The following is a 24,851-nucleotide window of genomic DNA, read 5'->3' as shown; positions in this document are numbered from 1 at the left end:
AAAGGAAAAATATTTTGCACGTTTACAAGCTTTAAACAAAAGTGGAGACATTCTATTTTTATTTACTTTAAACCAATTAAACACATCAATAATTATCTTTCTTTGTCATGTGAGAAACTGCCTCATGTTTTTAACTTCACACTTATCCAATTAATCCCTTCTTAAAACAAAGTTTGGCCAGTACTTACCAGAAGGTACAAAGGCATATTTCTTATTGCAAGTTTTAAACCCAAATGTATTTATTCTTTTTCCAATTGTTAGTTAGAGCTCTTCTGCATTTTAGTGCTATATGTGTACACCGTTTTACAGTTTCTTTGTAAACATTAGCTTATAACGTAGGTTTGTCATTTAAGCTATATTTAAAAGGCGATTTAATAATTTCTGTGTGTTTAAACACACAGCAAATACTTAAAAGTACCAACATTTTGCCAAAACCTTTAACCTTTCACCTTTAATCTTTTAGGCAGAGTGATTCGAACAGCTGGGCAACTTTCAGACTGCTTTTTAACACGTGGGCGAACCGTGTATTTTATGTTGGTGCTATAATGCCATTAAAGATTTCTACAAGTTATTTTAGTGAGTGTGATTGAGCCCTTATGGATTTTATCGCTGATGGCTTTATTTTTATCTTTAAGTTTTCAGCTCCGCTGGATTATTCGGCAAACGGCAAGGTAAGTGCATTGCCTGCATGTCTGTCTGCCTGCCACAACTAAAACAATAACGCGCAGTTCTTTATAGTTTTTCAATATTGCTAGTAATGTCATTTATTTAAAACAGTGTTCCCCAACACAGCATTTACTTTTCAGGCAGGTTTTGGACTTCGTACGGCAGTAAATTAATCTGTGCTACCCCCGTGGGTGCCGTTTCATTTTACTGGACAGCCAGTCTCGTGCTATAAGTTTAAACCTTGTTGTTTTCAATTTATTTTGTCCGGTTTAGTCCCACATTGATACTTATGCTTTGAACTTAAAAGTCCACTCACATACCGTAGCTAGAAGACACTACCACGAGTCGCCGACAGGTGTCGGGTTTTCTTTCCAGCCTCATGCACAGTGCATATTTTGACATGACCGCCTCTTCTATTTTGATGGGATTAATTAATATCCGTATTCCAATTTGGGCCAGGCATTGTAAGGCAGTTTATCTCGGTCACGGGAGTACATGACAGTGCGCGCAACTATCCCAAATATATCAAATATTTTGACCGAGCCTCTCATATCGTCATTATAAGCATATTTTTATATATATGTATATATAATATATATAGAATATTATAAATAATATATAGTTATTAATGTAGCCACAATCCTGCCGACTACGCCAATTTTGTTTCCTTAAGAGGCATTAGCTCTCCGGAAATGTGTTCTTTTGAAATTGCGGCACATTAAGTAACTAAACAATATAATAATATGACAGAAAATGCGATATCCCTCCCATCGTGATTACGGCAGTATAAGAATCACATGAGAAAAAATATACTTTAGCTTACATTTACTGACGGTTGATGAGGTTACAGACAGGAAGCATATGACAAAGATTTTTATTCAGGTGGGAATCTGGATCTACGCAGTCTGCCATTTTTCGTCTCCATGCTGAAAGGGTTTTCGGACAGAGCCGACACTTGCTTCAAAGGGTTTGGCTGTTGTCAAAGCCTTTTAATACTGTCTGCTTCACTTGATGCTCTTCTCTGACTCCAAACAAGGGCAGGTAGGGACCAAACTCCTCCTCAACAAGTACAGAAATATCATAATGCTTACATGCCGGTTCTCATTCTCCCAACAAGGAAAGAAGATTTTGTACTGACAGAGGCCAGAAATACTGTACTGTGTTTAAGCTGACTATACAATCCTCCAGTTGTCTTTGGCTATCTAGTCTATGCTTGGTTGGCAATTCAAAATGCTGAGCCCCTGTGTGCCAAACTTAGCATGCACATGTGAATGGAGACTTTAAAAGTGTTGTTCAGGAGAGTGACATAAAATATTAAAGAAAAATGTATTCGATCATATGGCCGACACGGGACTGAGCGGTAAGTCCTCGTCTTTAGACATTCACAGTGAATTTATTCAGAGGTGACAGACCACCGGAGTAACTAATAGAGGGACAGACAATGTCTGTTCAGAGCCCAGCACTCCAGTCACTTTTGCAATTCTGTGCTCCTAACTATTCACTGGATTGAGGATCTTGATACTGAGACAGGCATGTGGTCCTGCTGGAGCAGCACTACTGAAAGGCGCTATATAGACTGACTTAACAGGTGACATTCAGTGACACTCAGAGGACACAGCAGTTGGGTAGTCAATCTCAAGGACATGTGACCGTGAATAAATAGTGACCCCTGCTGGTCAGACTGGTATTTGTAGGTCTAAGGTGTCACCGCCCCTCATTATGACACACACACCTGATTGGCTACTCAAACCCAATAATAATGGAGACCCTGGTAGCCGCACTCGCCCTGCATTCTCATCCAGAAATTAACTCACAGAGGTGCTACCCTCCCAGTCATCCTGTAAAATTCATTTTGACCCCATAATACAAACACAAAGACACCTAAGGTTGTGGGGATAACAAGTGACCAGTGGAGGGTACTAATCAGTGGACTCATGGTTTCAGATGGGTGATTGTTACACTGGAGTTATAATGAAGACTAAACCCTGGATGGAGGGGCTCAGTGAAGGAAGTGTTGAACCTGTGCAGGAGGGTCATTGTGTGTGAGACGCTATAAAATGACAGAGAGCCAACAGGCCAGTCCAGATACACACCTACTCTGGGGCTGTAGGGGGCACTGATTACAGTCTGCTTGTTATTGTGACACACAGAGTACTGGGAATCAGACCACCGCAAACTCCAGGACTTGCAGTTGTATCCAAGGCCACACTTCCAGTACTCTCCTTTCCTGCTCAGTCCTTTATATGCGACTCCAATCTGCATGTCATCTCCACTGCACTCCACCTCCCAGTAACAGCGAGTCCCAGTCAGAGCCTCTCTGCACAGAACTTGGGCAAAGTGGTCAAATCTGTCAGGATGATCAGGATATTCAGCTTTTGTCCTCCCATATCTAACCTTCTTGTTCCCTTCAGACAGACAGAGGTCTCTGTGTGCCGTGTTGATGTCCAGTGTGAGGGGACAGAAGTCTGAAAGGAAAGAAAAGAAAACGAGTGAGGAAATCTGGGAGTGTGTAACGGGACTGGGGGCTGAGCACAATACAGACAATTAACTATCCCTCTATCTATCATATAATGCCTTTTCCATATGTCATTGTCTCTCTCTTTCTTTCTTTAGTGTGTTTCCTGTCATCTCTTATTATTATTTGACTGTCATTCTTATCCAAGGTGACTCCTATCATCTGAGATTCCATTGTTTCTTTTTCTTTTCTTTGCCCAGGCAGGTGAAGTGACTTGCTCAGGTCACACAGTGGTGTCAGTAGTGGGATTTGAACCCACAACCTCAGGGTTTGAACTCCAGAGTCTTCACCACCACACCACATTGCATTCCTCCTTTATCTATTATATAGCTCCTTTCATGTATATCTGTCTATTTTAGTGTCTTCTGTCTGCTGTATTTGTCTTTAACTCCTTTTCCTATTTGTCATTTTCTCTCTCATTGTTATAATGTCTTTCCTATTATTTATTACTAGCAAAATACCCTCGCTTGGCAGCGGCGAAGTGCTGCATTAAAATTTTTATTAAGAAGAAAATTTTACCTTTTTAAACTGAGGGAAAATATGCCAATAATTATTTGTTAAGGATCTCTTTGTATACCATGTTGTCAGTTCGGCCGTCTGGTTGTAACATGACCAAGCTGTGCGCTGAGCTTACTCTTGAGCATGTAACTTACAGTTGGCCATGTGAACAGTAATCTTGTCTCAAATCTCACAGCTTGGATTGCTGCTGTCATAATTGGTTTGAGTTTCATGGTTTGTTTCAATTATGACAGTATTTGCAGGATTTGTTGTGTTGAAGTGACATTCGGCGTCTGTCAAGCGTTGTAAGTATACAACCGGTTTCATTGATAAAATCACATCCAGCTTTTGAGAGTTTAAACATTCATAAACATCAAAGTGTCCACTACTGAAATCGTCACCTGTGAATCTAAGATGTTTAAGAGGCATTGGCGGTTGTCGAAAGGTGTAAAATATTTGGCTATTTCGGTACACTTAAAAGTGACAACCGGACAATTCAGCGGCAGCCATCAACTCACATGCAGAACCATAGGTGAAGGGCTTAAGCATTTCACTCTTCTAGTGCTCCTGTGTAGTCTAATTATCTCCTGTACCGTCATCAGTCCACACCTTGAACCTGTCCCAGTCATTCAATACATAAGACACAATGTTCCTCCGGATATCAAGAGTGAGCCTGATATGGCCGTGCAATATGTAACAAAGAGAATGGAAAAGGTAGGTGCCATCTCCGGGCATGGAAACCACTCGGTAAGTGACAGTTCTTTGATCGATAGTGATCATCTCGATAGACATGGTAATGGGGGTTGGAATGATAAAGGAAATGAGTACCTGAACAATGTAAAGTAAGTGTAAAATACCTACACAATAACTATAATCGTAATAAAAGAACAATAAAACAGGGGAGAAGCCATAGATTAAACAAAAAGGCTGTAGTTATCAGTAGGGAGAAGTGAATCCTGTGGCGAAGCAAGGAAGGGAATGTAGAGACTGGAGCGATGGACGGCCTTATATAGGCAGGCAGCCAACAAGGTGGGAGGCGTTGTGATGGGAGACCCAACGCCGCCTCACACGGTGACTGAGCTGCAGGCTATGGACGTACAGTATATATGTACGTAAGTAGGATTCAGTTAGCATTGGGAACCCGGGTACCAAATTTCTTGAATATGGGCCCATAAGTAACAAAGACTGTTGAAAAGTTCAATATGGCGGCCGACAGTGGCATCATACCACCGAAATAAGTACGTACATTGGTTTTGGTTAGTGCAGGGAAGCCGCCTACCAAATTTCGAGAAGATGGGGCCATGAATAAGAAAGTTCAATATGGCGGACATTGTTGACCGTTATGACCATTACGAGTAGAATTTCGAAATGAAACCTGCTTAACTTTTGTAAGTAAGATGTAAGGAATGAGCCTGCCAAATTTCAGCCATCTACCTATATGGGAAGTTGGAGAATTAGTGATGTTGGAAAATTCAATATGGCGGCTGACAGTGGCATCATACCACCGAAATAAGTACTTACATTGGTTTCGGTTAGTGCAGGGAAGCCACATACCAAATTTCGTGAAGATGGGGCCATAAATAAGAAAGTTCAACATGGCGGACGTTGTTGACCGTTATGACCGTTACGCGTAGAATTTCGAAATGAAACCTGCTTAATTGTTGTAAGTAAGCTGTAAGGAATGGGCCTGCCAAATTTCAGCCTTCTACCTACACGGGAATTTGGAGAATTAGTGACGTTGGAAAGTTCAATATGGCGGCCGACAGTGGTGTCATACCAACGAAATAAGTACGGACATCGGTTTCCATTAAAAGTTCAATATGGCGGCTGACAGTGGCATCATACCACCGAAATAAGTACCAAATTTCAGCCTTCTACCTACACGGGAAGTTGGAGAATTAGTTACATTGGAAAGTTCAATTTGGCGGCTGACAGTGGCGTCATACCACCGAAATAAGTATGTACATTGGTTTCGGTTAGTGCAGGGAAGCTGCCTACCAAATTTCGTGAAGATGGGGCCATGAATAAGAAAGTTCAATATGGCGGACGTTGTTGATCGTTATGACCGTTAGGCATAGAATTTCGAAATGGAAACTGCTTAACTTTTGTAAGTAAGATGTAAGGAATGAGCCTGCCAAATTTCAGCCTTCTACCTATACGGGAAGTTGGAGAATTAGTGATGTTGGAAAATTCAATATGGCGGCTGACAGTGGCATCATACCACCGAAATAAGTACGGACATCGGTTTCCATTAAAAGTTCAATATGGCGGCTGACAGTGGCATCATACCACCGAAATAAGTATGTACATTGGTTTCGGTTAGTGCAGGGAAGCCGCCTACCAAATTTAGTGAAGATGGGGCCATGAATAAGAAAGTTCAATATGGCGGACGCTGTTGATCGTTATGACCGTTACGCATAGAATTTCGAAATGAAACTTGCTTAACTTTTATAAGCTGTAAGGAATGGGCCTGCCAAATTTCAGCCTTCTACCTACACGGGAAGTTCGAATATTAGTGACGTTGGAAAGTTCAATATGGCAGCTGACAGTGGCGTCATACCACCGAAATAAGTATGTACATTGGTTTCGGTTAGCGCAGGGAAGCCGCCTACCAAATTTCATGAAGATGGGGCCATGAATAAGAAAGTTCAATATGGCAGACGTTGTTGATCGTTATGACCGTTACGCGTAGAATTTCGAAATGAAACTTGCTTAACTTTTATAAGCTGTAAGGAATGGGCCTGCCAAATTTCAGCCTTCTACCTACATGGGAAGTTTGAGAATTAGTGATGAGTCAGTCAGTGAGGGCTTTGCCTTTTATTATTATAGATTTTAGTGCTCTTCTCATCTTTCTCTTATATAGTGCCTTTCATATTTATGTGTTATATTCTGTCTTTCTCATTTGCTCTATCCATCTATCATACAGTATCATTTCTTTCCCATCTCTTACAGTATATAGTGACTTTAATATCTCTATATTATATAGCGCCTTTCACGTCTATCTCTCTACTGTTTTTATCACTGACCTGTCCCCGTAGTTTTGGTCCCTTTCCACATTTTAAACACAAATCCCACTTTTCAGTCAAATAAGTGTAAACTGACCCCAGTGACTGTCACCCGCCATTCTTATTCCACACAGCAGACTCTTTCTTTGTATTTCGACTTCACAGATTATTTGAATCAATAAATCAAATTCCGATGGCTCACACAAAGTGATTCAGACCCTCATCTCATGTTTTGTCGCTCATTATTTGGAGGTAATAACTGCCATCAAGCCCTTCCTGTGGCTCTGGATGAGACTTCTACTCCTCTCACTGCCCACCCGGCCCACTCTTCTTGACGTCTGATGGCCTTTTTCTCCCAGCTGTGACGTTCAGCTCTTTCCATGAATGTTGACTTTGATTCAGTTCAGGGCTCATAGCAGACACTTCACAACATTTCATTGTCTTCTTTTCCCCCCATTCTTGGTGGTCTTACCCTTGTGACATTCACTCCCAAACACCTTGATGATCTCCTGATTTCATTGTGACCTTCACAGATTTAGCACTTCAACTTCAGACCATTAATGGCATCACTTTGTCTTCTGTGGACACAGAGCTGCTGTGACTCGCCATAAAGCTCTTATTTCGTTTCTTCAGTCTAAAGGTTCTTCTCCAGCACTGTGGCTGATTAACACGTAGTTTAGAAAACTCCAGTCTGTGTGTGTCCTTCAGAAGTGGGGTCTTCTACCATGAAGCCCACTGTCATTGACACAGTAACAGATGGTGTGACTTGACACTGTTGTCCATTGATCTCGGAGGTCCGCCTGAGTCTCTCGTGATGTTTTCTTGTTTATTCTCCTCCATTTAAACTCTCAATCTGAGGTCAGCTTTGCTCTGGTGGTCTCATCACGGAGGTGGCCTACAGTCCTGTGGATCCTCAAACATCATGAGAATATTAGCAGCTGTGCTCACTGGAACATGAAGCTCTGTAGAGGTGGTCTTGTAGTCTTCATCTTGAAAACCCTTGCCTGTAACCTTCTTCATCTCCTCCTCTTCTCTTGTCCTCGTTCAGTGTCAGGCACACAATGACACAACACAGCAGAGTGAGGACTTCACTGAGTGACTGAAGACCCCAGTGACACTTATTTGAGGAATCGGTCAATTTGAGAAGTCACAACAGTTCAGTGAGATCTTTGAATTTCTCAGGACCCCCAATAATTTTCTCTACAATGTTAATTTGTTTTAATGTTTAAAATTTGTGAAGTGGAGAACTCAAAGCAAAGTATCTGCTCTGTAAAGTAAAGAATGGAGGATGACGAGGACTTTTGTCAACTTTAACTTATTTCACATACAATTTTGGTTCATTTTTAAAGCAACACTTTTATCTGTGTCTGTTTATACAGTCGTGTGAAAAAGTAAGTTTTTTCTTTTTTAAACATTTTCGGACACATAAAATTTTTGCTCAACAGACGGCTTTGGTGATTCACTGCCTGAGTCTCTCTATCCCATAATGCACCAGTCACAGGACCCCCATCACTCTCAGCCCCTCAGTCACACAACACTCAGACTTTCATATCCTAAGCCTGTCCTGCTCTATTAAAACTTCACTGATTTTTATTGTGATGATCCATTCAGTCAAAGCACAAACTCACATTTTAAAAAGTCGTCTCTGCTCTGAGGTTCAGGAGGCTGGAGGGCGAAAACTGGAGCTTCATGAGCTGAAAATAAAAAGAAAAGAGAAGAAGAATGGAAACTGTGAAGATGGCATTGTGGGATCTTAGTTTAGTTCTTAAACACGTATTACAAATGCAGAGGAGTTCAAATAAAACATTTATAAAATATACAAGGGCTGGCAAATTTGGCCAAATGTCGATTTGAATATTCATATTAATAATAAATATACAGGGAGTCTGAGAGTTTTGAGACCCCTTCATTTTCTGCACTGTGAAATGTTCAGGTGGTCCTCAAGTAGTCAGAGTTCTGACGCAGTCCACCAATTTACTTATCTTCTCCACCAAAATATATCAAATAAAATGCTTTTGGTGTGTGAAATCCATTTAAATGTCAGTAGGAGACATGACTTCTGATCAAACAACAGCAGGAATATAAAACACGAGAGCCCAGGGGGAGAACAACTGAAAATGGATGAACGTGAACTTTTAACGTGGACTCCATCCAGCAGAATGTAATGGACACTGAAGACAGCAGGGACAGATTGAGATGTTCTGATGTTATAAAGCACTGACGCTGAGCTCAATTTGACTCCACTAACGTCTTCTCTGTTCTCAAATAAACAATTCATTTGTGCTTTGAGCTGGCTTAGCCATTTTGAAACACATTTCTGTTCATTAATCTTATGTTGAAGAAAGCAAAGGAAATAAAAAGAATCCCAAAGTTAAGTGAAAAAAGGACTTTTGAAGAGAGTATATGGTAAAAGAATACAATGTACAATATTTCAAAGTCAAAATCCAAAACATCTGATTAAAAGTAGCTGATTATTTAGAAAGTTTGCTATCACTCAGCTAATGACCGTGAAAGGTACTATATAGTAAAAAAAATACCTAACAGAAAAGGATGGCAGATAAATGTTAATGAGCAGACCTTCTTCAGTGTCCTCTTATTGTTACTCTGGTCCTCCTAATGGACTTCAATAACAAACACAATGTCACCAGATGCTGTACCTGATGGAGTCCTTGTCATGATGACCCACAGGCTGATCTTCTCCAGACTCTTTGTCAGACCTGACAGCTCCTTTCTCAGGTTCTCAGATGAGAAATCTGTGGTAACAGTGAAGCTCAGCGAGTCTCCATCAGCAGGAAGGACACAGCGAGATGAGAAAGTCTGGATCAGGACAGAAGAGGGGACGAGTATTCAGAAAGGAGACATTAAAAAGTAAGTAATGATGATAAGAGGGGGCTTTTCTGAATGAAGGATCAGTGTGGTGGGCAGTCAGCTTGGGTTTAGATGGTGAGAACGCCTGTCATTGACTTGTTGGTTATGTATGACAGAATATTTGGTGGAGTGTAGTGGAGCATCAGAGATTAGTGACCTTAACTTTCAACTAGCTTTTCACGCAGGACTCCATGATCTGACAATCAAGAAAAAGGGTTTGAGGGGCAGGTGGGTCTAAAATTGACTTGGCATACAAAACAAGGCATTGGGCTTCAATGGTTATGAGACAAACTTAATTAAAGGAAATATAAAGACTGACACATGTAGGTAGAAAGCTCTTCAGTATGTTTACACAATTGAAGGTGTGCAGCTCAGAAGTGTGACTTGTGAGGAAATCTTGGGGGGCCTTTGTGTTCGTATCAACAACACAAAGTAGAGAAAGCTAAGGGGAAGCAGAGTTATATAGCGACCATCATGTCTGGTGTGTAATATCAAGACGAGAATCTCTGTAACATCTGCAAAACACAGTCGACATCAGGGCTATTGTGTGGAGTGTGAGATAAAAGCACATGAGAAAGATGAGAGATGAGACTGGACTGTAGGGTCTGAGCTGTGAGGAAATGCTGAAGGATTTGAATTTCATCAATTTAAGTATGGAGACATTAGGAGGTTCCCTTGGAAAAGAGTTTGGCACCATCCTTTATTAGATGTCATCTTTAAAATTTCAGAAAAATTAAATATTTTACATAGACAGCTGTAGATTCATCTGTCCATCATGTACACAAAGTTACCAACTTTGAGATATTTATAAACAGAAAATTTGAAATGTTAAGGAAATATGAAAAGATGATCTGTGTTGGGCTCAATGGCCTGTTCTTATCATGTTGTACAAACTCTTCAGCTCAGTTGATTTTGAAGTTTCTCAGGTCCCACACACCCCCCAGTCTGATCAGACTCCCTGTGAAGTGTCGCTCTCACCTGCAGGAAGTGGAGATGGTCCTTGGTCTCTGAAAGCTCCTTCAGCTCATCTTCTCTCCTCTTCAGCTCCTCGATCTCCTTCTCCAGTTGCTCCATGACTCCTTCAGCCTTCTCCATTTCACTCTTTTCATGTTCTTTGATCCTCTCAGTCAGTTTCCTTTGGGATTCCTCAATGCACCGTATCAGAGCAATGAAGCTCTTCTCATTTTTTTCCACCTCTCTTTGTAAAGAGATCTGATTGGATAGGGCAAAAATTTTTATTTGAGTCACCCAATAAGAATTACGATTCACAAGACACATTATTGCTATTTTGATGCTGTGAAGGACAGTTTCAGTTGGCTAGAGTGACTGGTGGTACTTTATTTGTAGAAGGAAAGTCAGTTGCAGACCGCCACCCAGACAATATACTCCCCTTATTATGCCGAGGAACATCATCACTCTGCTGATACTTCTATTAAGGAAACTGCAGGACTTTATGGGTTACGCAGTGTAGCACGCGGCTGGGGGTGGTACCCAGCCAGGACGCCCAGGAGGATTGGAGGAGGGCTTGTGCCTCCTCCAGACCACGAGGGGGCGACCGCCCTGGTTGTGTTGGGGGCCACGGGTAGAGTGCTTGGAATCCCAACCCTGTAGGGGCCCGTGGTCACCGCCAGGGGGCGCCCCAATGCCTTGGGAGCCCTAGACCTCAGCACTTCTGCCACACCAGGAAGTGCTGGGGGGAAGAGGATTAGGGACTTCTGGAGGGCTTCCGGCTACACCGCTGGTACTTCCGCCACACGGGGGTGTGTCGGCGGAGGCTCCTCATGAAGCACGTGAAGCCCATCCGGGGGTTCATAAAAGGGGCCACCTCCCTCCATTTGACGACAAGAGTCGGGCGGAATTGGACGGAGTTCGGAGGAGAGGAGTGGAGGCGGTCTGAAGACTGAGCAAGGCATTGTGCGTTGGCCAGGACTTAAAAGGGGTGATTGGTGCCGAGGCACAAGGAGTGTGCCCTTTAATTGTGTAAATAATAACTGTAAATAAACGTGTGTGGTGAAACAACATGTCTGCCTGTCTGTGTCTGGGCTGTACCCCACAGCAGTTATAAAAGGCATCCTTTTGAAGGATCGTGAGAGCCATTGGCAGGAACTGCTGGGGACAACTGTACTGTCTTGTGAGGACTCAATTTGACCTGGTAATTTATATATAAGTCTGCCTTTAAAAAGGGCATCTCCTGCTCAGCCTGAGGTTAGGAGTGGCATAGTACAACACACACCAGGAGTGAAGAAGAGGAAGAGGAAGAAAATGAATTTGTATAGCGGAGTAAACTTGTGTGTTTTAAGGTAATTGTGTGAAAATAAAAGTATTTCTGGATGAGAGACTTGTGTATATAATAATTGCGTTCTAGTTTGGGTTGTCAGACGTCTTCATGTCAGACCAGTGTGAAGGAAATATTAAACGATAGTGTCTAAGCGTTGGTCAAGAGCCTTCAGATTTCATTTAAATTAATGATGTCATTGCTTATTTTTCCATCTGTTTTTCATTGTAAAGCTTAGAGTTTTCTTTATTTCCATGTTTGATGTATTTGTACTTCATTTATGCATTATTACTAATGAATTTGCTACTGTAACTATGACTCATACTTCTATTATGACACCTGGAGGGGGGCGGGGGTTACTGTGTGGGATGTAAATGTAAATTAAAAGGTGCAGGCTGTCCAGGATCATCAACCCCAAAGCTGGAAGTGTTCTGCTGTTTTCAGAATTTGCACATCTGGACAGTGACTCTGATAACTCTGTGATAGAAGGTGAGGATGAGAAGCCATAAAAGGTCACCTCCTAACCAGCCCCTAGAACAGCATTTCTCAACCTTTAAGTATTTGCAACCTGAGTTTTCATAACAGTTTTAACACCCCCCTAACATTTTTTTGAAAGGTGCCCACTAATACCAATTTATTATTTTTTAATTAATGATATAACATAGATGCATATTTTATTATACCTACTGTGGAATATGGCCAGCTAGTCATCCTGGCCAATACCCCAAGGCCGCCAGGTGGAGCTCTACCTGCAGCATGGAGATGCCCCAAATGCCAGCAGGGAATTATGGACATTGGAGTTTTCATCCACAGACCTGCTGGATACCACAGGGGCCGATAGAGGATGCTGCAGGGAGGCCCAAGGACTGTTACGTGCCCTATAACCCAGAAATATGTCTTAGTCACAGCAACAGGGGAAATGACGTACTTCCGAGATGAAGAAGAGGACTTTTGATCTAACCCAGAAGTGCTAGGAAGTCACATGGACTGTGGGTTCAGAAGCACTTCCGGGTCACAGACTATAAAAGACTGTGAAAGATTCCAGACGAATGAGCTGAGCTGGGTGGCAGCGCGTCTGGGAGTGGAGGATTATTGATTATTGATTGTAGTGTTTATTGTATGAGTATTGTGGAGAGGAGGGTGCTTTGTGCACTGTATAATTATAATAAAGTCAATATTTGGACTTTTACCTGGTGTCTGGCGACTGACCTGAGGGTTCAAGGGGACAACAGCGCCCCCTATCTGTCACACTACTTAACTTTTATCAACATTTATCTAACTCTATATTTTTTTTTCTAGTATCAGAATGTAGTTTAAGTTAATTTGTTTTGGTTTCAATAGATGTATTTTTCATATTTTCGATTCTTGTTTTCTTTTTTTCACATTTTCGTGCCCCCCTTTTTGTTGCTTTGCATCCCCATAGGGGGGCCCACCCCACAGATTGAGAACCACTTCCCTAGAAAAAAGAAAGAAAGGTCAATATGGGATTTATTTATTAGGGTATTTGGATGAGGCATTACTCCAGACACATAGAGTCTTATAGAGTGTGCCTTTTGGTTCGCATGTGGAAAACCTCCCTGGTTGGGTGGATAGGCTCCTGGCCACTGCAGGGAAGGAAGGATTTAGTTGTCATTATCAAATGTGTCCCTTTCTAAGTGAACAATTACAAAAGGTTGGATAACACCACCATTCTGCAGGACAATTTTAAGACTTAGGTACATAGCTGAGGAGCAGTAGTGGCATAGTGATCAGAAGTTCAGCCTATGCCACACATAAGACTGAGGAAATTAGATAGATAGATAGATAGATAGATAGATAGATAGATAGATAGATAGATAGATAGATCCACACAAAATGGCCCTAATATAATCTTTATAAAATTAAAGATTTAATCTTAATAAAGTATTATTTCAAATACACAGACACTGTTTTGAGCCAAACAAGGTAATTCAAAACATAGTTTCCAAACAGAATCTAAAGAGAGCAGTTCAAAAACAAATCACAGGTTGAGAAATCCAGAAACTCGCAAAAGCATAAGGCACAGCCAAAAGAACACAAGAACTCAACAAACTCGCAGAGCACATTCATGCAGGTTATAGAAAAAAATCAAATACAAACAATAATGAAGATACTCAACAAAATCATCATTAACATAAATAAATAAACAAAAAGAAATGAAACAAGACTTTGAACAACATCCAGGGAACAAACCCTGGCTGTAAAAATTTCACAGTCAGAATGGGTGTAGAGAGGGGATTCATGCATCACTAATAAGAATGAATTGTAGGAGGAAACAACAAAAGCAGATGAGCGTAAATCCATAAACCAAAGTGAAGGTCAGTCTGTGAGTTTGGCTCTCTTTCTCTTCTACTTCCTCAACTGTCACCTCTTTGTCTGGATTGGACTACACAGTGTTGAGTGACACATTGTTCCCGTTTACTTTCTTTGAACTAAAGACACACCCCAGTGGTCTGGACAAGCTGTGTTTAGTACTTTAGTATGCTAGATGGTGCTGGTCTGGTTAATGTGAGTCTGTGCTGAATAAATTAGTTTGGATATGTTTGGTGTGTCTGGCTACAGAAATGATTGTGAAGAGTTCTGACTCTGATGGACGAGGCCTTTCTCATAAATGAATCCTGGCAGAACCGGGCATCAGAGAGTGGGCTACCTTGGACAGTCTATCAGCAATCAGTCAGACACACACTAGCAGTCACACATAGGCAATTTGGAGTTTCTGCCAATTAACCAAACTGAAATGTGAGTTTGTGGGAGATGTAGAATAACTGGAGGAAAGTCACTGAGAAACTGGAAGAATCAGTAAACTCCACATGGAAAGTGAATGCAGGCAAATGGATCTGAGATTCAGCAGATGCCACCACTGGACAACCTTACTGTACTTTGTCATAAAATTTTAAAGCTTAAGTAAAACATTTGGAAGTGTACTTTATGTAAAGTCTGTACTCAGTCAGACAGTGGAGATCCTTAAGCTGTGGAGTGTAACAAAACTGGGAAATAGCAAAATGAATAAGAAAAGAACATTATGATCTCCAGAAAAGAACATGAATAAACCAAATCTCCAAATGAGTCTTTTTACAGTAAAGTACAGGCTCTCCAATCAGAATGTAACATCTAGACAACGAAATAATCTAAATAACTCATCTTTAAATTGCAACATCATTAATGTGAACATGAAGAGAAGGATGAAAAGATCTTAGCTCAGCAATCCACAAGCAGGAAGTCTACAATACAATTAAAGAAATTAGCAGCACAATGGGAGATAAAGTAATTAGGTATAAATATATAACTCACACATTTGGCAAGTACTATAAGTCTTAATATTCTACTCAGTTAAAGAAGGTGAGACACAATCTGAGGAGTTCTTTGATGTAATGCAAATACGACAGCTGGACACTCTTAGTGCAGAGGAACTGGACAAACCTCAGACACTCTCAGAACTACTGGATGCTGTAAACTCACTCCAAAGTGGGAATACAACAGGACCTGATGGCAACCCAGTGGAATTTTTTAAAGATATTTTCAACAAAGTTAGCTTCAAAAGAAATATAAGTTTTTATCACAATGTGCATCATACAGACCAATTTCACTTCTGAATAATATTACAAGGTCAACCAGATTTGTTAAAGGCTGAAAAGTTACCTTCAAACCTTTGTTATCTGTTTAATGTAATATATTTATCCATAAAGTCTAACATGCCAGAGACCTTATTATCTTTGGACACAGAGAAAGCCATTGAATGAGATGAATGGGACTTTTTATTCACCACACTGCACATATTTGGCTATGGCCCAAACATATGTGCATTGATAAAATTATTTTTCATGAGTCCAGAAGCCTCAGTCTGTTTTCACAACATTAACTCAAACTACTTCAAACTAGAACATGAGACTTCTATCTACAAGGGAGCCTTCTATCACTATCGCTTATTTGCCCTTGCCTTTAAGCCATTGGCTAATCATTTTCAAAATACACCAGAGATTAAGGGAATTATCAGAGAAGGAATTAAACAGAAAATATCACTTTACACAGATGATATGGTACTTTACTGTATATATCAGACCCACAAATGTCTTTACCATTAGTCCTTAATGCACTCAGAAAATTTGAGAAGATATCAAGACTTTAAATCAATTGCCATTAAAGTGTACTTTTTCCATTGAACTCTCTAGCACACAATAAGAGATTAAATATCAATCCGTTCATTTTATCAGAACAGTTTAAATATCTTAGGGTAAACATTATAAGTGAATATAAAGATCTTTTTCAACACAATTTTGATAACAACATGGAAAAATCAAGCAAGATGTAAAAAGATGGTCTACCCTCCATTTCACCCAAGCAGGGAAAATCAATACTTTCAAGATGCACCTCCTTCCTAAGCTTCTTTTTCTATTTCAGAAGTTCCCCACATACATTAATAAATAATTCTTCAAGAGACTAGACTCAATCAAAACCTCATTTATTTAGAATTTGAGACATTCACATATTCAAAAGGCAACTATACAAAGACATAAAGCAGAAGGTGAGGCACTACCTAACTTCAATTTTGTTACTGGTTGGCAAATATACAAACTATAAAGGCCTGGAAATTGACACAAATTGATGAATTAACACCAGCCCTGTCTGCAATGGAAATAAAATTCTGCTGTCCTTCTTTAGATGCCATGGTTTGTGTTCCCCAAAAATACAACTTATCATCAATATACTAATAATCCAATTTTCCATCAATCATTCAAGAATATACAACCAACGCAGGATGCAATTCAAGGCAGAAAAGCTTTTAACTGTTGCTCCTGTAAATGATACTCACCATTGTAACCTTCTCAAGCCTACACAGTATTTAAGCTTTGAAAAATCTCCTAGATAAAAACACTTCGAGAACTGTATATAGATCATATTTTTGCATCTTTTGAACAATTATGCTTCAAATTCAACATCCCAGCAACACAATTTTTCCACTTCTTTCTAATCAGAAATGTTGTTAAAAGGAACCTACTCAGTTTTCCACACCTCCCACCTATTTCTGTTCCAGAGGAAATACTGATTAGTCTCAAGGAGTCAGGCAACATCTCAGAAACATATAAAAAAATCTCAAAGAATCTCTCCTTTAAGGATTCTAGGATACAGCCTTAAAAGGACCTTACAATGAATATCTCAGAAAAGGAGTGGAAGTCAGCCATGCATAGAATACACTCCAGCTCCATATGTGCTAAGCATCCAACCATTCCACTTAAAATCTTTCATCAATCAAATTTATCTCATTTAAAATTGTCCAAAAAGTATCCAGGGCAAGATCCAACTTGCGAGTGTGACAGTCGAGCTCCAGCCTCACCGGGCCACATGTTTTGGGAGGGCACCAAAGTAACAAAATTTGAGTTTTTTATTAGACAGCCTTGGGGACACAATTAGTCCTAAACCTTTAAAAGCCATTTTTGGTGGGATCCGCAAGGTGCCTGAAGTGGAGGAGGACACATTGACTCTAACTGCCTACACCACACTGCTAGCATGTAGATTTATCTTGTTTAAATAGAAGAATGCCAGCCCACCAAATTCTCACTTAGAAGATTTGTTTAAAAACTTTTTAAAATATGGCAAGATCTAATTAATAAAATTTAAAATAAGCATTCATATCATGGGAAAAGCATATTCTGCCATTTTATGATTTATTTATTTATTTTTTTTATTCTCCTACATTATTATTGGCCCTGATGTTGCCTCTCCTCTCTTTTTCTTGGGTAAATCCCATTTGGTAGTTTTTTTTTTTTTTTCATTTGTTTTGTTTTGCTTTCTGTTTTAAGTGTCTCATTTTTTTTATTATTATTTTTTAGTTTGACTTTGAAAGTGATTTGATGTGTAAGTTGAACTTAATAGCATGCAATGTTCCATCCATCCATTTTCTAACCCGCTGAATCCAAATACAGGGTCACGGGGGTCTGCTGGAGCCAATCCCAGCCAACACAGGGCACAAGGCAGGAATCAATCCTGGGCAGGGTGCCAACCCACCACAGCACACACACAAACAAACCCACACACCAAGCACACACTAGGGCCAATTTAGAATCGCCAATCCACCTAACCTGCATGTTTTTGGATGGTGGGAGGAAACCGGAGCGCCCGGAGGAAACCCACGCAGACACGGGGAGAACATGCAAACTCTGCATGCAATGTTATTTTCTTGAAATAAAAAAAAAACTTACACCATTATGGAACATTGTGACTGTTGATCTAATTCAGAAGATCAGCGTCAACCTACAGTGTGAGTTTCTGTCAGTAGAGTTAAGTCCCCTTTAAGCTGGAATATCAGAGGACTTTAGGGTGATGCTGTCTGAGTCTCCACTGAGTAACACCTGGGATTCTCTCAACAGTGAAAGGCCATGAAGGACACCACACAACGTCTTCTCTAACTCTTCCATCTTGTGTCCCTACTCATCATCACCAGTGAAGCTCTGCTGCTCTACAAGTTCTCATTTATTTCTCCTCTCTTTGATATGAAGTGTTGTCTTCCTATTCTACTCACCTTCATCTCCTCCGTCTTCCTCCTCGTCTCCTTCAGTGTCTTCTCTCTCTCCTCAAGTCTCCTCTTGATGTCACTCAGTGTCTGTTTCTGTTTGGACACACAAGAGGACACGCGTGGTCAGATCAGAATTCACGTTCACTTTGTGATTTCTTCTTCTCTTTCTGACTCCTGATATTTTCACAACACATTTGTTTGACATTTCATGACACAACTTAGATTTGATTTAACACAAAGGAATGACAATAAAGATTAAAAGAAATGTTTAATTTAATTGATGCAAGATTGAGTTTGGGCTTGAAGAGTACGTCAAATACAGAAGACAGTTTGAAGGCACATTACTGTGTGAGTTAGTTCTTAACGTTTAGAAGACATCACATTGACAACCTGGGAAATGTGAAGTTCACACAACACCAAAAATAATAAAAACAAACTGGAGTGTGTAAGTAAAGAAACTGGTGAAAGGCCAGGAGGACTTAAACACGTCATGTCAGTAATTATAGGATCTACAAGGCCATTTGATGTCCTGAGTCAGATGTGTGAGGACGTTGTCTGTCGTTGTCATTTTCTGGAGTCAAGTAAGATACCAAAATACACAAACAATTCTGTTAAATTCAAGAAGAAGGCAACTTAAAGGAATTCTAAAATTTAAAATGATATTTTTATATGTTACTTACCTCAGGTGTTTCATTTACAGGACTGAGATTTTTTTTAATCAAAATGTTTATTATGTTTTGTTTTTTGGTTTCTCCAGAGCCTACAAGACCACCCAGCCATCCCTGTTAAGGGGTCCGCTCAGAGATCTGCAGGCGGGTGAGCCTGTGGTGTCCTGATGATGGACTATCTGTCAGGCAGAGCGCAGTTTGGGAGACTCAAGGACTGTGTGAGCAAAATTGGAGCAGCACAAGGAACAGGCCTGACTGCTTTACTCTTCACTCTGTGCACCTCACACTAGAAAGAACAATTTTTCTTTTCTTGTATATCCAAAAGTCACCCAAGGAGTGTGTTAGTGGGCTTTAACGGGCCCTGTTTTTGAGAGCCCCCTACTCCAGGTGTCCTAAGAAGATAAGAAAAAATTCCCAAATAAACCTTTTAGGGAAATAAAATGGAAGCAATCTTAGGAGGGCAATTCAGAGAGAGACCCCACTCTAGGTGGGCTGGGCATGAAGTGCCATCACAGAGCTAGATGACCAATCCATCATGGCCTCCTCAGAAATACAACACAACAGTACAAACTGCTGTACAAGGCAAAATGCAAGAATAGATGAGACCACTCACTAAATACAGAACTACCACATATGAGGACACAAATTTGTGCAAATACATCAAAACAAAATAGAAACTAAAGAACAAAAATGTGAAATGACAACATCTGACCTTCAGTTCATTGCAGGACCACAGCCAGATTGTAGAACAGGAGTCAGACAAGCCAGCCTCATAATGGCTTCTGTGACTGTCACTGCCATAGCTCTTATCATTGTGTTGAACTAAGGCAGCTACAGACCCCAAAGGGCAGAAGAAAGCCGAGGGGTCTTATGAAGCCATGAAGCCCACCTGAGGAATAACAAACACCTGTGACACCAAGTGTCTCCAACATTAGTGTCATACAATGTGGGAAAAGTGTAGAAAAAGTGCTGTGTGACTGAAATGTCTGTAAATAAACTAAAATGAAATTCTGCCGTGTGCTCTTTACTCACGATGTCTGAATTGTTGAATTTGTAATTTGAAACAGTGGAGCAGAGGGGTGAATCAAGAAGAAATGTGTCTTTGAGTTAAACATTATGGAGGGCACTGCATATGAGTGGTGTGAGCAGAGTGGTGGCTAGGGGTCTGTGCCAGCAATCAGAAGGTTGCCAGTACAAATCCTGTAAATGCCAGAAGTGATTCCACTGCACTTGGCCCTCCAGTGAGGCCCTTAACCTTCAATTGCTCTGTCTGGGTATGACGTTAATCTGCATCCAGTCCTACAAGCAGGTCCTCCAACTTGGAAGGTAAAATTTTGTGGTTGGTGGCAGGATTGTCACTCCAGCCACTGTAATAACCTCCCACTGTTCAATTCCATTCAAACTGGTGTGGTGCTGAGGTGTCACCCATCACATGACTACACTCGGGTCCTAATTTTGGATCCTGAGGTGGTTCATCATGTGGTGTATGCAGCAATGCACTGTCTCAGTGAATGCTCCCAACATCTCTGTCTCTCTTTGTATAACAGAAGGTCACATCACTTGAAGAAATTCTCAGATGATTCTGATCAAATGCGGTGTGTTGATAAGGAGATGAGACAGGGGAGAGAAGTCAAGGGAAGAACTTTGAGAACTGTCTGCATCTGAACATCAGCAAATCCAAGAAACTGGTTACTCACTTTCAGCGCCCCAAAGAGCCTCAAGGAGTGGATGTAGAGGTGGTCCAGTCCTACGAGTATTTGGGGGGTAAACATTAATGACAGGTTGCACAGGTCTCAGAACACAAGGCAACTAGAGAGGAAAGGGCAGAGGAGGATCTTCAGCTTTAGTAGACTGCACTCCATTAATGTGGGTAGTGACATCCTGCACATCTTCTACAACCCATAAGAACACTGCTGATAATGGAGACATTGAAATACTGAAACTTCAAATGAATTTTATTTATACAAACTAAGACTTCTTGACTACAGTACAATAACATAATCCACACTAACACATTGAGACCAAACTCAGCTTTACACAATCAATTGCACAGATGTCCCCACTCAGGTCTGTCAAGAGCTTATTTTGCAACTAAAAATATCAAAACATCTGGAAACTCAGATACTGCAGAGGGATAAATTAAATTGAAAAAACTACCAAACAGTAAATCCAGTGTGGAGGTCATAAATGGTCAAAAGTCCACCAAAATCATCTTTTACTTTCTCTGTCTGAGGCCCAGACATAGTGATGAATTATTAATCAACAACTATCAGAAACACGCTTGCTTTAATAAATAACCCATCCATTCATCCATCCATTTTGTTAAGTTTTTTATCGAGGGCAAATTCACAGGGCATTTGGAGCCTAAAACAGCAAACACTGGACACAAGGCAGGGAGAACACCTGGACAAGGCACCAGTCTGTCACAGGGCAAACTCACTCACACAGACAGTATACCTAATTCTGCAACACCAGTCCACCTAACATGCATATTTTCGGATTATGAGAGAAAACTTAGCACCAGGAGGAATTACACATGGACACAAGGAGAACATACAAGCAACACACAGGGAGCAAGAGGGACAAGAACCACAGTCAATAAATATAATGTATTTACAAGATAAGGAAACCCACAAACAACACAAAACATGACTCTGCGTTACTTTAGTTTGTTATTTTTCTCTTACATATAGAAAAAGGCACATAACTGGGTTGTTTTTATTTCTCTGATTTTTATCCAAAAATTTCCCAGGGCACATCATTCGTTCAGAACAGGTTTTTAAATGTTCTCATCTCAATTCTGGTCTTTCAGAAGGTTAGATTGATCAGTTCTTAGCTACTTATCATGTTTCTAGACCCAGCACAGTGAAGGCAGTTTGGTTCTCCTCACAGGTTGCCTGCACTCCCTTACAGCTCCTCTGCGTGTGTGTAAAGCTGCTCTGAACTGATTAAAGTCCAGTTTACTTTTCTTACTGAATTTATACAGAGACAACCGATAAAGTCTTCTCCTTCACACAGTTATGGTGATGTCAATTACCAGAATTCATTCACTGGCTTTATCTTAACTACCAAGTTACAGTCAGAAGTTCTCAGACTCAGAACAGGTGAAGTCCTGACTTGGTTTATGGTCACTCAGATGGAGGTGATGCTTTGTCCAGATTGTTGTGTCCATGGAGAGCTTCCTCTGGCACACATGGAGGAACATTCAGTTTGCTTTGTCTTTCTTCTAACAGATTGTTTTCTCTCTCTAACAGTCTGACACTATGTTACCCTTTGGAGCAGAAACTTATTGTAATTTATCTTACACTTAACTCTGGAGAACAATATAGATTGACAGGTGACTATGATGTGTCTCTTAAAAGACCTTGAGATTAGCTTAAATTCAATATGAAATTCTTTAAAAATAGACAAACAAGACAAAGGCAAACAACCAGCTAAACACACTTACAGTGTATGTGGCAGCACTACAAAGTGTCTCTATTCATGTGTCAAACCTCGTATTGAATTACGTTTATGATGACATTGCATGGTCACTTACTACGTTTATATCAGCCAAAAATAACATCATCTTGCAAAGAACACCTCATGAAGGTCCAAATGTTAGACATTTCTATGAGTAGCCCACATAACGTTCACACCCCTGCCAGTCATGCCAGTTGTGGTCTGCTGGTTGTAGTTGGTGCGCCACTGCCTGAGATGCTCATTAATAACTTTGGGTGTCTCATCCTGGACTGTTTCATGCCTTACACACAGTGTCACCAGGATAGGCCCCATAGCCCCCTTCTATCTGTAAATATGAAATTTATATTTTTACATTTTTTTGCTTGGCAGACACTTTTATCAAAAGCGACTTATAAAAGAAGTAAACAATCGAGTAACAATAGGCTTGGGCCTCTTTGTTCAGGAAGTGTAGTAGGACAGGTAATATAAGTCGATTGCCAGAAGTGAAGAGATGTGACAACTAATAATTAATAAGCGTAGCTTATAATCAACAAAGCAATTAAACTTAAACAACAAATTAATCAACATTAAAGATCACAGTGCGAAAGATTTATTCTACCAGTTAGACATATTCACAGCACAGATGGGCCTTCATTTACTTCTTAAATACATTGAGGGAGTCAGCAGTATGGATGAAGGTGGGCAGCTCATCACACCAAGTGGGAACTACACAGGAAAAGAGTCGGGATTGAGACCTGATAACACGTAGAGGTGACATCACCAGATGCTGTTCACTGGCAGACCGAGTGGGAGAGAAGGAGCAGAGGACATCATCAGGGTCTCCAGATACTCAGGTGCTGACCCACTGACTACTCTGTAGGCAACAATCAGGGTCTTAAGATGGATGAATGGATTTCTTTGTCACACTACATTACAAATCCCTTAACTACTGTCATTCATTTTAATTTCATTAAACACTAAACTCCACTCACCTCTTTTTCTTCTCTTTCTGTCTCCAGCTCGACCATTTTATGACTGTTATGTTCAGTCACTCCACACATCACGCAGATACACGTCTCATCAGTTTTACAAAATACTTCCAGACATTTCTGATGTTTCTCACAGAGTTTCTCCTTCAGATTTCTATCAGGATCAACCAGCTTGTGTCCCTTCCAGGCATTGCCTTCATAGTGAGGCCGCAGGTGAGTCTGACAGAAAGAGGCCATGCAGGTTAGACAGGACTTCACCGCTCTGAACTTCTTCCCAGTACAGAAGTCACATTCCACATCTCCAGGGCTGGCAAAATTATTTGATGGAGGAGGACTGAGTGACATCTTTTTTAATTTCTTGATGACTTCATTCAGCAGAGTGTTTCTTTGCAAAGCAGGCCTTGTGCTGAAGTTTTCTCTGCACTGAGGACAGGTGCACTCTTGGCTCTGATCCCAGCAGTCCGTGAGGCACTTCAGACAAAAACTGTGACCACAATGCAGTGACACAGGGTCAGTCAGGGTGTCCAGACACACCGAGCAGGTGAACTCATCCTGTGATACAAACAACAGGGCTTCAGCCATCGTCAGTCTGAGGAGAGGCAGGCAGAGAGAATCAGTCAGGAAAACAAGGAAGTGACTTGTGAGGAAACGAAAGTGAAAGTTTGTGGTCAGTGAGGAGGAGGAGATTTAAAGAGAAAGCTGAGAGCTGACACAGGGTGTTTCTCCAGACATGTCAGCTCATCCTTGATTTAAAGCTTTGTCACCAGATGAAGGACAAAGCTGGCCAAAGAGTTGGTGGAGCTGCAGTTTAGACATTCATTTTAGTGTTCACTCTGGAAATCAGGTGGGGGTCTCAGCTGACTTTCTGCATTGTCATTAAGTCGACTCTTTTAGCAGGCCTTGTGTGCCCCTGAGTGCTTCACAGAACTGGGTGACATTAATTTATTAGTGAACAGTGAGATGTGCAATTCATAAGAATCAATCAGACAATGGGATGTTAATGTCTGGTCTGACTCATCAGATCATTGTGAGACCCTCTGACGTGTCATCATCTGACAAACACAGCCAGAGAGACTGAAACATGAAGAAGACTGAGAAAGGCTCTGAACTTCTTGAAATGGAGGAGTGAATGGCTTTGTGGTAGAAAATGACAAGTCAAATTGGCGCAGAAAACACAGACTACACACACGGCACGGCTTGAACACGAGTCTCTGGGACTTTCAGTAGCAGTGAGTCCCAGCAAAAGGAGCATTCATGTCTGATAAGGACTGAACATTAGAACATTAGAACACTCTAGACGAGAACAGGCCATTCAGCCCAACAAAGCTCGCCAGTCCTATCCACTTACTTCCTCCAATAAAGCATCAAGTCGAGTTTTGAAAGTCCCTAACGCCTTA

The 24,851-nt window shown here is 40.8% G+C and overlaps 1 protein-coding gene across 1 annotated transcript; it reads right to left on the bottom strand.

Annotated features, from left to right (window-relative positions):
- Positions 1-1,867: 1,867 nt before the first annotated feature.
- LOC120529011 (tripartite motif-containing protein 16-like) lies at positions 1,868-24,069 on the bottom strand. Its single transcript, XM_039753071.1, has 7 exons — positions 23,458-24,069; positions 18,324-18,449; positions 12,515-12,547; positions 10,531-10,764; positions 9,342-9,501; positions 8,347-8,378; positions 1,868-3,201 (listed from the first exon to the last, which is right to left on the bottom strand). Exons 1-7 carry the CDS (start codon positions 24,034-24,036, stop codon positions 2,599-2,601), a joined length of 1,767 nt encoding a protein of 588 aa, XP_039609005.1. The 5' UTR covers positions 24,037-24,069; the 3' UTR covers positions 1,868-2,598.
- Between the last annotated feature and the right edge of the window lie 782 nt (positions 24,070-24,851).

This window comes from Polypterus senegalus, chromosome 4, assembly GCF_016835505.1.
Source record: "Polypterus senegalus isolate Bchr_013 chromosome 4, ASM1683550v1, whole genome shotgun sequence".
NCBI lineage: Eukaryota > Metazoa > Chordata > Cladistia > Polypteriformes > Polypteridae > Polypterus > Polypterus senegalus.
This window is presented reverse-complemented; position numbering and strand designations above follow the sequence as displayed.